This window comes from Chaetodon trifascialis, chromosome 10, assembly GCF_039877785.1.
Source record: "Chaetodon trifascialis isolate fChaTrf1 chromosome 10, fChaTrf1.hap1, whole genome shotgun sequence".
Classification (NCBI taxonomy): Eukaryota; Metazoa; Chordata; class Actinopteri; order Chaetodontiformes; family Chaetodontidae; genus Chaetodon; species Chaetodon trifascialis.
In genome coordinates, this window is record NC_092065.1 from 25,393,558 (window position 1) to 25,407,765 (window position 14,208).

The 14,208-nt window shown below is 42.2% G+C and overlaps 1 protein-coding gene across 1 annotated transcript in view; it reads right to left on the minus strand.

Annotated features, from left to right (window-relative positions):
- LOC139338153 (DNA topoisomerase I, mitochondrial) overlaps positions 1–14,208 on the minus strand; it is a 33,091-nt gene that overhangs the window by 17,963 nt on the left and 920 nt on the right. The window contains exons 2-10 of the mRNA XM_070973100.1: positions 13,739–13,787; positions 12,326–12,372; positions 7,291–7,401; positions 7,028–7,115; positions 6,792–6,919; positions 6,561–6,676; positions 3,074–3,195; positions 379–501; positions 69–256 (exon numbers count right to left, since the gene is read on the minus strand). Of these exons, the coding sequence (XP_070829201.1) occupies positions 69–256; positions 379–501; positions 3,074–3,195; positions 6,561–6,676; positions 6,792–6,919; positions 7,028–7,115; positions 7,291–7,401; positions 12,326–12,372; positions 13,739–13,787 (972 nt within the window). The remainder of the gene's footprint in view (positions 1–68; positions 257–378; positions 502–3,073; positions 3,196–6,560; positions 6,677–6,791; positions 6,920–7,027; positions 7,116–7,290; positions 7,402–12,325; positions 12,373–13,738; positions 13,788–14,208) is intronic.

The window sequence follows — 14,208 nt, forward strand, 5'->3', positions numbered from 1 at the left end:
GAGTGAGGAAGTGATGCAGAACTAGAGATCTCTGCATGCAGTTTAAAGCCCCTTAGCCCCCCTCTCACTCGCTGCAGTTGATGATGACGTCCTCTGGCTGGATCCTTTTCTTCAGCATGCCCTGTTTGGGATGCTCGCCTCTTCCCCGAAACAGCCCTGGAGGCTCAATCTTAAAGTTGCCAATGCGCTCTTTGTGGTGGTCAAGCAGACAGTAGCCGTACTCATCCACTATCTTCTGGTTGGCCTCTTTCAAAATCTAAATCAGAAATAAAACAGAAATATTAATCACCCGCAACCTAAATGATACGTGCTTACTTTCTTTAGACAGCAACAGGAAGCACTATGACAACAACAGCAGAAAAAAAGGCAGAAGCTCACCAGTTTCTCCTCCTTGCTCATGTTTTTCCTGGCCTCCACTTTGGCTTTATGCATGGCATGAATCTCTCCAAAGTCACATTTGTCAAGTTGCTGAATCAGCAAATTCTCTTCATGGTTCATTTCCTGAACAGACACAATTTTCATCACTGAAGTGTGATCCCCTCTTGAGTTTGCTTGTTTGAGGTTCTATCTGCACGAACACTGGGATATCTTTGATAAAACAATTAGTCTATTTGAAAATTAAACAACAATTTTGATCATCAATGCATCTTTTCAGCCATTTATCAAGCAAGAATGAAAAATGCCTGGGGAACCGTTTCATCGACTACATCATTCACTCATCCATCCATTTTCTGCTGCTCACCCCGGGGCAGTTTACAATTAATCAATTATATACAAAAATCAATCAGATTATCTATAATGAAAAGAACTGTTAGTTCAGTTCAACAGTTATAAAATATCAGATAGTGCTGGGCGGTATGACCAAAAATGTAAATCACAGGCTTTTAACTGAGATTCTCCCCGTCATTCTGATAAGCTACACATTAGGACTGGTGCTTCCTAGCGTGAGCATTGAACGTCTGAACTGGAGCAAATTGCTCATGTTGCCGATCCGACGACGACTTTAGCCTGACAAAAAAAAAAAAAAGCAACAGACACGACACGACACGACACCTCTTTTTAGCACAAGTTCTTGTGTGTCATCATGTTCTACCAGTTCTGCAGCTTCGATTTCGGAACATTCAACGTCTGTCCCGTCCATCTTCACCGTAACGTAACACCAGAGCACTACAGTTTACCCTCACCACGCCCCCGCACCATGCCTGTTGAGAAGCGCAACATTAAAAACGGTCCCGTCTGAAACGGTCACGCGGCGCAGCATTCCAGACGTTGTGTAATCACATACACCGGCGTGGCAGTATATTAAAAATTCGTATCACAAGAAAAATATACACCGGTATTCGGTGTGAACCGGTATGCCGCCCAGCCCTAATATCAGAAGAACAAATGCATTTTTAACTCAAACTCTTAATACTGATCACAGAAAGGATGCACATCCCAACACTTCTAGTCAAAATGTTGAAATGCAGGAAGACACAGACAAAGGACCTGCACATAATGCTGCTTTATTCAATCTAATGGGAGCTATTAATACCGAGTGCTGAACCCCTGTCAAATAGGGCATTACAACAATAATGTATCATAAAAAAACAAATGAGAGCAGTGTGATCAAAGCACATCAGTGACCTTTCCTTTAATTGCTCATTGTTATGGAGGTGGAGCAGACAGAAAAAGAATGAAGTGGTATCGTTATGAAAGGGCACAGTGCGTACCATTTCCTTCTGAGAAGGCCGCTGCTGAGCAAGCTAAACAGTCATGACACAGCAGTACACTGAGGGGAGCGGCAGCGGAGTTTCAGCTGCAACTGTCAACTTTCGGAAATTATTGCACAAGGGGGTCACCCCATCAAAGAGGTCACTAACAGGGCAGCAATACAGAGCCATTCAGCAGAGGCTTTATGGTCACCTCAGAGGTCTCTCCTGCTAAAATGTCATGACAACACAAGTGGCTTTTCATATGGCCAACCAAGAAAGCTACTGCAACAATGGGACAACATTTCAGGGAGTATCTGCCCGTTCAGACCAAAAACCCATTGTGTGGATATCTATTTTTAAAAGTCAAACTGGCCTCGAGTGGCAGAATGTATCAGTGAACAATGATGAGAACTTTTAATGAGATCTTCTTGATCTTATTGTCTTCACGCAGGGCACTGACGCTAATGCTTACCGCATAAACACATAGATCATAATAGCAGGAAGATTTACAGGTCACCACTGGACTAACAAAAGTGTATCCAGACTGAACACATCATTAAGAAAACAGGGAATAACTCATCTATAAGCTTTCCAGGGCAACATTGATCTGATCCAGATGTGTCGTCCAATGGTCGTAGGAGATGAGATGCAGAAACCTCTAGATCAGCACGCACACACGCACACACACACCTCTCTCCACAATCCCTCTGACGGTGCGGACACGTATTCAGTCTGCGTGTCTAAGCATGACTGACACCCGACAGTCGGTGGGCACTGAGGGCAGTGGAGCGAGGAGAGTTTTTTCCGGCTATAATAAAACTGTTTAATTGGATTTGTTCATATGCAGGGGAGCTACTTGTATGGATTAGCATATCAATGCCTTCACACAAATCGTATTTTCAAGTGCATTGAGCACTAAGCAGCGCAAAATTAATTCTGCATGATATGCCTTGGGGCTCAGCACGGTGTTTTCTCGATGCAGAGGACACCCTGACTGACACTAGCGTGCAGGTAGCAGTCACACTCACACACGTGCATTAACACAAAGCTGGAAGACAGACAACCAGCGCCGCACTGAGGTTGTTATGAAGAGAAGGTTTGAGGCGCTGACATTATGCCAAGCTGCCACGGCATGATTCCCGTGTATCAACAGTTAAATTATGACTGAGATGAAGTAGTCATGTACATAGACCACAGCTGCCAGTCGCCATAACTGTAGTGTCATTAAGTGAAATGGACAAAAAACAAATCTGCCAAAAGTGTTCAGGGGGGCTTGTTTTGATGCAAATGTAAAATTCACCTCATTTCATTTGTTGATTTCAACGTTAGCAGCAGGAATAAACCTCTGAGCTGCAGGTGCTCTGACTGTCTTTCTTTACCTTCTTCCAGTCTTCAAAGAAGTTCTCCCGAAACACCTTCTTGGTGGTGTATTCATGGTCCAACATCTGGGCAAAGAACAAAGCCACCTCCTCAGCTGCAGGGCTAAGCTTCACCTTCTTACCTGCAGACAAAGAAAACACAAGCATGCCATTTTAATTCAACAGAGGAAGCTATTTCTGGAAGCTCAAATCAGAATCCAGCAAGCTATGATACCACAACTCCTCTGGAGTCCAGTCAGACGACTGATAGAGACGTGCTCAGAGACAAAGATGTACGTTCAGCTCCACAGCTAAGACTGAATTACAAACGAGCACGTGCAAACAGGAATTCAAATCAGGTCAAATCTGTCGCTGTGGCTGGATCGCTGAACAAAGCAATAACAATTACAGTCATCAATCAGTGCTTGACCCAGTACACGTCTGGCTCCACAATACACTTTAGACATGCTGTCAGTTTACAATCCCACCAGATCTCTTCAGTCACAAAGTGGAAATCAGCTCCATGTGTCGAGGACTTTCACAAAGTCTTCAGCATATTTGCATCTATGATCAATGGAAGAGTCTGCCTGCTGATGTTAGACTAGATTGTTTCGATGTAAAGCACTTTGAATTGCTTTGTACAATGTGTATGTTGGGGTGTGTGTGTATTTATGTGCACACACGCATGGAAGTTCTTGTTTATTTTTCTTTGTTTAAGTAAAGCACTTGCGCTGATTTGTGTGACACAGAGCTAAACAAATAAGGTTTGAACTGAATTTAACTTTCTCCTGTGGCCCCTTAAATCTGAGCTTGCACTCTGTCTGGTCTTAATTTGTAAGATCAAGAAAATTTGAGACTCTACATTATTCCAGACCGATGTTAAAGCATCTCGGAGCGTTTCTTTTGATGTTAGGGTATAATTTGCCTGTCCTGTTTTCAAATGTGTACAAAAAGGCAGAGTTCTTGCAACTGCGGAGGGAAAGCCATGAAATTAAACACTCAAGACTTTTTCTTGAACTTCAAAGAGGCTCGACGTTACTTCGATGCATTTTTATCCCCAACTGTCCTGCTGGGGGACGACGCTCCTGCACAACCGAGCCGGCTACCGTACAGACACAATAATGGCGACGTTTGGCGATAACGGGGCACATTTTAAGACGGCCTCTCCTGGAGGGCGTTCATTGTGCACACTTGGTTGTACAGGCAAAATGTGAAAAAGAGAACGTGAGAGAAATTCAAACCCTGGCTCCGTTCACACCTTCACACAGCTGGACAACTGCGGTGTGAGAACTGGATATCCTCTTTCATCAAAGTTAATCAATGACTGACCACTGAACATCACATCTTGTTACAGAGACTGGAACATTGGACTCACCATCGTTATGCCACTATAGGCTTAGACTGCGGGGGAGCTTCTTATCATACACTGAGCCCCACTCCCCTCCTCTTCCTCTCTGTGCAAATGCATGTCCCATTAAGGCATGTTAGTAATTCGCTGTCTTCCCTGGAGTCCTTCTGTTTCTTGTCTCATAGGCACTATAGATTAAGCTACCCAGCATTATATTGAGTAATTAAAATAAGCCCATTAACCAACATAAAAGTGATATTATCACATATAGATCAATATTTCTAATGTAGTAATATATTTCATCTTGAAATGGGCCAGTCTGCACTTGGTCGGGTTACTGGTAAGACTACACATATGACCCCAACTAATCGCAGTTGCACAGTTGCGAAGCAACCGTCAGTCAAACTGACAGACAAGTTGTGTGTGATGCTGGCGGTCTTGTGTGCCCCAAAATATAGACACCAGTCAGAACGAGAAAACGGCTGTGGACGTGATGAAACATTAAACGCAAATGTAAGAGGCGGTGTAAATCTGGATAACAATTACAGGTACGAGTTTCACATATAGTAATTTTATTTCCATAGTTATTTATTCTACAAGGCACAGGCTTGGCTGTGTTGGTCGCATCAAATAGACTATGTTAATGTTTGATCTGGAATTAGTAGCTAGCTAACCATATGCTACTGGAGTTATGATAAGCATAATCTCACAGTTAGGACCGGGTATAACGCTATGACAGGACAGCCAGCAACACGGTGCAGACTGACATTCACTAACGGCCACGACGCTGGTGATTGGCCAGCCATGACAAAAACGTCTCAAAATCGGGCTCAATTCATGTAGTCTGATCCAGGCTTTAAAGTATATTTTGATATCACTGGCTGCTAACAGATATCTAGCTCTCCTGCCAATTTCACAACATATTTGTTGCTCACAATTTTGCATTGTCAGGGATAAAAATAGGGTGTGTCCCCCTTCTATTGTGAGTTAACTGCGTCCTTTGAGATTTTACCACGACGCATACCTGGCAGCATCACTGTGATCCAAAACATCAATAATATCTGATAGCAACTGTCGTACTCGCATGAGGAGGCGTACTCCATTGTAGTCTGAGGTCGCTTCAGTTTTTATCTGCTAAGCAACAGTCTTAATCTCTGTCTGTTCCAAACACATTTTCTACTGTCCCGTTAGTCTCAAAGCCTGGTGGGATATTTGAAAAACTTTCTGTAAAATTCCTCAATTTACAGAGGCAGCATCACAAGGAATCTAATAATGGACTCATACATGCGGTAATAAACGGACAAAAAACGAGCAAATCCTCTTTCCCATCCTGCATCACGCCAAGTCATTTTAACACTAAGTTTAAACTGTTAATGACTTGCTGTTTTTATAATGTCCGGTTTCAGGAGGTGCTACAGCCTCTCTTTAAAAATCCATGAAGACTGACTCTCTTAAAGAACTATGTCACTCTGTGACTGTAAGATAAAACAGCGCATTGTTATTTCTGCAAACTGTCTATTTATCACCAAGGCATTCATGAGTATTATGGTTAAGATGGAAGAAATATGAACGTGTTGGGTGCCATGTAACACCCGTGCTACAAATGGAGAAAGTTAGTCTGGAGCCCGGAGAACGAGCCCTTTATATCTACAGAGTCTCTTCTTCAACGGACTCCGCCATGTTCCAAGGCCATCTTTCTACAGTAGGCAAGAATGGACAAACCAAACTCCTACAAGCTTGGAAAGGAAATGGTGAGGCAGGGGTTGCAATCTGCAACCTCGCCACTAGATGCCACTAAATCCTGGTCCTTTAACTTTTACAAATTCCCATGTATGTGCTTCATGAAACATTATGTGTGATTGTGATATACTGTGCTGCTGTCACTTTTTGATTATTTGTTGTATTATCACTACTTTTGACTCCCCATTTTATTCTCTTTACATGATCTATTGTTTTATTTACTTTCTTCTTATTGCTGCTTTTATGCTGATTTTGTAAAGTTAGCCTTAGTTAACAAAAAGGATCCCAGAAAAACAACAAAAAGTTATGTTACTGTGCAGTGCTGAGAGAAAATACGTATAGTATACCAAAAATAATGTGTGTAAAACCTTTTCAACCCTACGTAAATCACCCTGTCTGGTACGTTCATTCTCAACTGACCGTCATAGTAGAAGTGAACGTCGTCTGGCAGAGGCTGGTAGTCAGGAGGGAAGTAGGGACCATTGTGTTCCAGGAACCTCCACTTCACCCCATCTTCATACTTCTCTTCCTCCCACCTGACACAAAGCAAGATGATGAAAAAATGAGGACGTATGTGAAAAGAGGAAATTGCTGCTCTCCTCCTTCCCCATGTTTGGTCAATGTCAGATGAAAAGAGCAGCGTTTCCCAACCATCTCCAGCGAGTCTGCTCCTCCTCCTCCTTCTTTTTGATCTTCAACTGTCTTGCCTCGTCTACCTCCTCCTTTGTCCTCTTGGGTTTTTTGGAGACGGGATGCTCTCCTTCCTCTTTTTTTACCGTCTGTGGCGAGAAAAACACTTAAGATGTGAATTCAAACGCTCCCATTGTGAACGGCTTTTCCAGTATCATTGATGGGAGATAGATTACCTCAGGAGGACAAGTGTTTACCTTCTCTGTTCTCCTCCTTGACTTCTTTTTCTGAGCTTCCCCGTTGCTTTCTTCTTCCTGCCCATGTTGCTTATCTTTTCTCTTTGAGCTGCAGGTAACCAGAAAACAGACAGAATACTAATAGCTTATACAATGCTGAAGGTTGGTAGCTCATTAACTACCAAATTCAAATATTCCTAAACAAATATTTAAAGTGTCTGAGATGTGAACCATACTCTAATATTAGATACCAATCCACAGCCCAAACAGCTGATCAGACTTACGAATGTGTAACAGGCTCGTCCATGGGCTCATCCTTAATTCTTTTCCTTTTCAACCCTTTCTTGCTTGCAGTAAAGTCATCGTCCACCGGCTCCTGTTTCACCATTTCATCGCTAAACCACAAAAAGAGGAGAGGACAGTCACTGTTCATTTGTAATATAAAGTTCAGTGAGCTCATCATAATACTGCTGATGTTCAGAGTCTGCTTTGTAGTGTCTGTGAGGATTCAGTCATCCAGGTCATGATTATCCAAGGAGGCTTAAATCAAGGGCAACTGGACGTGGTTGTAGAAACGTGACAACGTTTCGCCCCTCATCCAAGAGGCTTCTTCAGTTCTGACTGGTGGAGAGTGCCAGGTTTCAGCTCTGTGTAGTCATTAGCACGGTTGTTGAAAACAGTTGGGTGTGACCGGCTGTGTGACCAGTAATTGTTCAGGCTGTCACATGTGGCCAACTGTGAAAAGTTGCTTAATGTCCTGGGCAGGCGTGAAAGGACGGCATTGCAGCTGTGGCATAAGTGGTGTCGCAGACCTCCTCCTCTGTTCAGGGATGGTTTGTCTATTTTAATACTTAAATGGCCTCTTTCACTCCTCTGTCAAACCACCTGTCCTCCCCGTCCAAAATATGGATGTTGTTGTCCTGGAATGAGTGTCCCTTATCTGACATTCCTCACTGCATTGGACTGCATATACTAGACACTCTTGTTCATTAAGTTCATGGAGGGTTAACATGGTGAGGCATGTTGCCAACTAACTGGGCAAAGATGGTAGATACATGTTTGGCTGATATGTGCCTAAGGGAGGTTCCTCCATTGAGCCTCGAGGTGCTCATACGTGCATGGGATGGCTTCTCCTAGGGTACAGGGTTTTCTCCATCTGTGGCTGTTGTAAACATCCTATGGTATGGCCTTTTTCTTGCGTACACTAGTGGGATCTCGTTTCAGTGTTTAATATGTGTCACTGAGCAGTGTGGCGACCCTGGCATGGACGTCCGGCGTGCACCTTCCTTTACCAGCTGGTGATGTTTTGGCCTTTGCTCAGTGACGTCACAGCCTTCTACTTTGTTGTCGCATGCAGCGATAATTCTTTATTTCTAAACACCCCGCACATGGTAGACAGCAGCTTTGAAGCTGAGCTTATGGTTAAATGTCACCCTCTCAAACTGCAGTTTACAAGGGTACCTTGGTTTTCAAAGCAAATTTCGAAGATCTTATAAGCTATGCTGTTTTGACTTGGAAAATCTGTCTTGAGCTGCCCATTTTGAATTAGCCCCCACTTAACGAGCTAATAACAAGGCCAAATAAAAGCTTAATCGCGCTTTTCACTGCTGTCTGCCACACAGCTGGTGACAGAGTTGGGACAAAATTAGCCACCATGTGGAATAGAGAAAAAAAGAAACAGTGATGACACACTGACCACAAGAAATCACATAATTATGGTAATTAAGCAACATCATTGAAACACTAATGATAATGACATAATTACAGCAATTAGAAGTAAAAGTAATAATTGCACAACTGCAAGCTTGGATTTCCCTGCAGGGCGAGGATCTGGTGGGTAGAGATATAGCCAAAAGTAAGAAATCAACAAATCTGAGTCTCTCCTGCTAATAAATGACAGAATTCTCCTTTACTTCACACATAACATTTAGTTAAGGGGGAAATGGGGAAAACGTAAAGCACTGTAGCATATAATTGCCAAACTGGTTCAATGAATCCCCATTACAAGCCACTACGGTAACTACCTGGCAGACGCTGTGCGAGCCTAACACATTTCTATAGTTTGGGCCCTGATGGCTTCTGATTGAGAGTAATGAGCCTTCTCTCAGGTTCTCTGGTCTCTGACTCCAGCTGGTCTTTGTTGTAAATGCTGTAAGCGGCTGAGCCCAGATGTAAAACAAAGATGATATGGGACCTTTTGTTTTACCTTTAGAGAAAATACATTTTGGACTTTAATAACTAAAACAGAAGGAAGGATTTCACCGTAGGAACATTTAATAACATGAGATACGAGCCCATTCAACACATTTGTAATGTAAAGGTCACAGTCAGAAAAGCACTGGCGTAAAAAATGAAATGAATGATGGCTGAATTCATTTAGCTGCTTTAGCTTCAGTGTCCTGGTACCATGCATGCTGGCTCACTGTCACTCCAGATACCAAATTCTTAAGTATTGCCATTTGATACTACAAATTATTACATTCTTTGTTAGCTCTGTTTTACCACGGGACCATAGGCAAAAGCTGAATGATGCGCTTGCAGAGACTGTATATCATGAATCGTATTTCTAAAAACGATGCACATCACATGTAAGTCAGTCTTTGTGAGCTATATTTCAGCAGCACCAATGCTACACTGCAAATAAAAATGGCAAACAAATGACTTTTTGAAGTTAACTGCTACGTTTAGCTGTTCCTGCTCATCAAGTTAGCGCAACCTAAAACCTGCACACAGCACAAATGTGAGACTTAAACATCCTTCATGTATGAAATTCAACTCACAAAATGTCCTTTGAAAACTCTGGACAGGCCTGCATATAAACATATTTAAGTCTCTCCTGTCATAACGTCCTATGAAAATAATTCTGAGTCAGAAGTGAAAATATTAAATATTCCAGCTCCATTTCCCCCGCTGCTTCTCTGATGTCCACCCCCTCTCTCTCTGCTCCTCTCCCGACTCAGTGAATAAAGGGTTTATTTCAACCAGTCGGTGATGATTACTAGAACAGTGGGAAGACGAACCACGAGGGTTTTGGTAAGTTTTACCTACTTACTTTGTTTCGCTGTTTTTGTGAATGGCGTCCGGTGGCTTTGTGAGAGCGATATAACAGCTATTCTGGTATTCTTTGGAAGGATCTTTTCCATAATGTTTTCAGACACTTATATAACAATCTGAGGCTGTCGATGGCAAAAAACAAACACTTTCAGTGGATGTACATTGACGGTTCGTTAAGAACCGGGGGGGGTAAAACTGCAGCTTGTTCATGTCTGCCGGCTGCTGCGCTCTCATTCAATACTGAACAAAAAAGTGGGATCTCCATTAGTTAGATCATATGTGACTGGAATTCCTCCTTTTTGTCCAGGACTCTGAAGTCCTCCAGGACTCTGAAGTCCTCCAGGACTCTGAAGTCCTCCAGGACTCTGAAGTCCTCCAGGACTCTGAAGTCCTCCAGGACACATGGACATGCGCACACGTCAAGCAAATAAGTCAACAACAATATAAGACATGATTTAATTTGTATATTTTGTAACATGTAGGTATGTAGATCTTTTAAAAGACATTTATGTTGACACAATATTCAAGTAGTATGTCTCTTGTTGTATTGGTTTGCCCTCTTATGGACGTAATGCACAAAAAATTGATATGAAAAAGGTTTGAACCTTTGTGTTTTTAAACAGGGAACATCATTTTGGCCAATTTTGACAGCCCTTATCGTTATTGTTATATTCTAATGACAAAATAAAGTCTATAAATGTGTTCAGGGCAATCAATATTAATCAAGTTTATTAATTAAGTTTCAACACTAATGCAGCCATTACCTTTGAGAGATCATAAAAGCGAAAAAAAATTACTTTAAACTCTTTTTACTTGTTAAATATTAAACACACTGATGAGAAACAGCTCAAGGAGAAACTCCTCATCTCTCCTCAGCTTCAGATTCACTGCAGACACACAGCAGCTGATAGGAAGAGGAGATGTGATGAAGAGAAATATTAGCTGTTTCTGGGTGAATAAGTGTTAGTTACTTTTAAAGAGAAGCTTTAAAAAAGGGGGGTAACGAGAATGCTGAGCTTTCAGCTTTCATCAGGAGTCAGTAATAACACCATCAAGGACATCACCCTTAAGAAAGTAGCACAGCTTGCGACAACATAATCAAGGACTCAAGCCCTAACTACACTCACACTGCATAAAGGCCTACTCAAACAAAGTGCTTATTCCAACTTGCTTGACATTCTTCATCAAGGCATTGTGCTTACAATAATGGCCACAACGTGCGACTATGGACCACATACTGTACAGCCACACTGACTAAAGGTGCTCAAACAGGTTCCCTTTGAATAGCGCTCTGTGCGCCAGCTCTGGTCAGGGACAAAGGGATTCCTAATGACCAGTAAATGCAGAGACCCCACAGCCTGCCTGCAGCTGTTACATCACATTCACACTGACACATCAACGTGCCTAACCTCTGCAGCAGCACTTGTGAAACTATTTTTCTATTCACTTGAAATTACTTTATATTACAGTTATTTAGCTGATGCTTTTATCTGAAGTGACTTTAAAATAAGTGCATTCAACCATGTGGCCACGACCAAAAACTGACAGAAGATGTGGAGAGCTCGTTCCACCACATACACAGCAGCAGAAGCCTTTACCTGACTGTGTCCGCTGGCTTTTTAGTTTACTTTGAGTGCTCAATGTGAGGAGAAAAAAGCGTATGTCGGAACGGTTATGTTTTTTTTTACGCTGAGCAAAATCAAAAAACAAAACAAAGCTATACGAAGGAGGTCGAATTACCACCTTTCTGGAGGGAAAAAAAAACTTTAAAAGCCAGAACTTAGCTGAAAACTTTATGTCCTTTGAAATGTCACTCATCATATTGAGCTGGGTTAAGTCTGCATCTGGGAAACAATCCATTAACAACTCTGTAAAAACACTGCTGTGAGGCAGATTTGACGCAGCAGGCCTTCGGCCAGAGTCTGTCATCCCAGCAACACCCTCCTGAGCGTCCAACTACTCAAACCATGCACACTCATTTTTTACCTTCCTGACAAGCCACAGATATTTGTCCTCAGTGCAGAGCAAAATTAATTTTCTGTGAGACAGCTTAATATACTGTATAAAATGGCAATGTCTTCTGTCCAGGGCCCTTAAACATCAAAACACACAAATTCATTTCCATCACTTCAGGAGGGAGGATGGAAGAAAAGAAAAAGAGAGACAGAAAAGATTTCTGGCACAACAACTCCACAGCAGCTCATCAGCATCTCATCACTGCCTTTAATGAGATACAGCGTACTGGTAATATGACTCCATCCCTACCTGAGACTGCCGGCTGACTCCGGGGTCTCCATCTTGGGCGTCTTGACCTGAGGGGAGACCATGTTTTAAGTTCCACACAGCACAACTGAAATGCAAGCGCATGCACACCGATGGCCTATGACACCATGCATATATTTCTACAATAACCAACACACATTTGAAGCCTGTGCTCCTAGCCACAGCTAAATCACAAACTCTACAGGTGCTATGAGATTTTCAGCCCCTAGATGTCGCACTAGTGCATCAGCGTCTCAGACCAAAACAAATGCTGCATGAATGACCAAACATTCAACATTATTCAAACACTTAAAACAACTTGGGACGAAAGAAACATTAATCAACAAATCTATTAAAAACTACCACAGTGACCAGCCAGCAGTGACTAATATTTCCAAGAATAATGTAACTTACATTATTCAGAGTTTAATTATAAATGTCACCCGACCTGCATGTGTTACCATGTGATGTGACTTCACAACATAACCCAGAGCATCCTATTCAGAACACTCTCATCCATAAACTACCATTTGAAGGTTAATAACATCCTGGACATAGCCTTTCAGAAAGCAATGTTATCCATTTTGGGATGCTCTGACAGAGAGCCAAATAGTTCATTCTCAGCTCAAGGAAAATATTAAAGAATACTGAAATCATTTTTGAGGACAACACAAGATTTTCCATGACTGGAAAATGTGTCAACTGCCTTCCAGGACACATGGGAACTCGGTCAATTGTATATTTTTTCAGTGTAAATGTCTAAATAATCAGAATGATACATATTTTCTTTATTTATTTACATTTTTTTTTGCATATCATCCAGCCTTAGTTGTGAATGAAGTCTTAAAATACTCATACAACCACTCACGGTTATGTCATATTTCCAAGGACTCCCAGTGAGACGTACGCACAGCTGTTGCATATCAACACGTTAACGTGCATAGCCAAATCTTTTATCTGAGGCTCTTGGTTAGAAGCTGAGAGCAAGATCCAGTGAACACATGGAAATTACTACATTTGGTAAACTAATGTTTTTTGGTTTGAGTGTTTGTTGTTTGTTTTGGAGGGGGGATTAAGATCATTATTTCCATGGTCCTGGGTATTGGTATGCATGTACATATACACTGCAACTGTTGCGGGAACGAAATAGCATTGAGATGATGAACTAGGACACGCTGCAGCTCTGACAGTCAGAGCTGGGCTCGCTGGGTAACAGGAGCTGGAATTCTCACCCTGGTATTTGACGTGCTAATTCCAAACAGGGCAAGAGTTATGGACGGACTCACATGACAATCACAATCCCTCCGCTGGAGAAGAGGACACCGGATTTCCATTGAGATGTTCTAAACCGGGGTCAGACTAAGCAGGTCAAATTTTAGCCTGTGCAGCACACTGAGAAGAAAATGAGTGATTTACCTTCTTACGAGACTTTCCATGATCAGTTTTCGGTTTAGTTGACTTTGCACTGCTCATCGGGATATCAAGATGGGCCACAGATGAAAATGAGAGGAAGAGAAAAGGCTTGTTAGTGATGCAGTGTTTGTAACACATGAGCAGTCAGAGAAATCTTGTAGAGCTGCGAAGGGAAGGCTGCTTTCCCTTTTACTGTGTCATGACTGAATAAGCCCTTACGAGACACTTTGAGCTGTCCTTTTAAGTGCAGGCTTAGAGTGAGATCATATTAAGCTGATGTTAGATTCATGTCTTTGCCTGGTTAGCGTCATTCTAGTCAGACAATGCAATAAAATGCCACCAATCAGACAAGCAATGTCTCAGAGGATCCTCCTACAGCTCTGAACATGTTTCTTTTCAGTCTGACCTTTTCACCCCTCAGGGCTCAATGTAACATGAAATTGAGCTGCATTTATTCCCTCACTATTTAATTT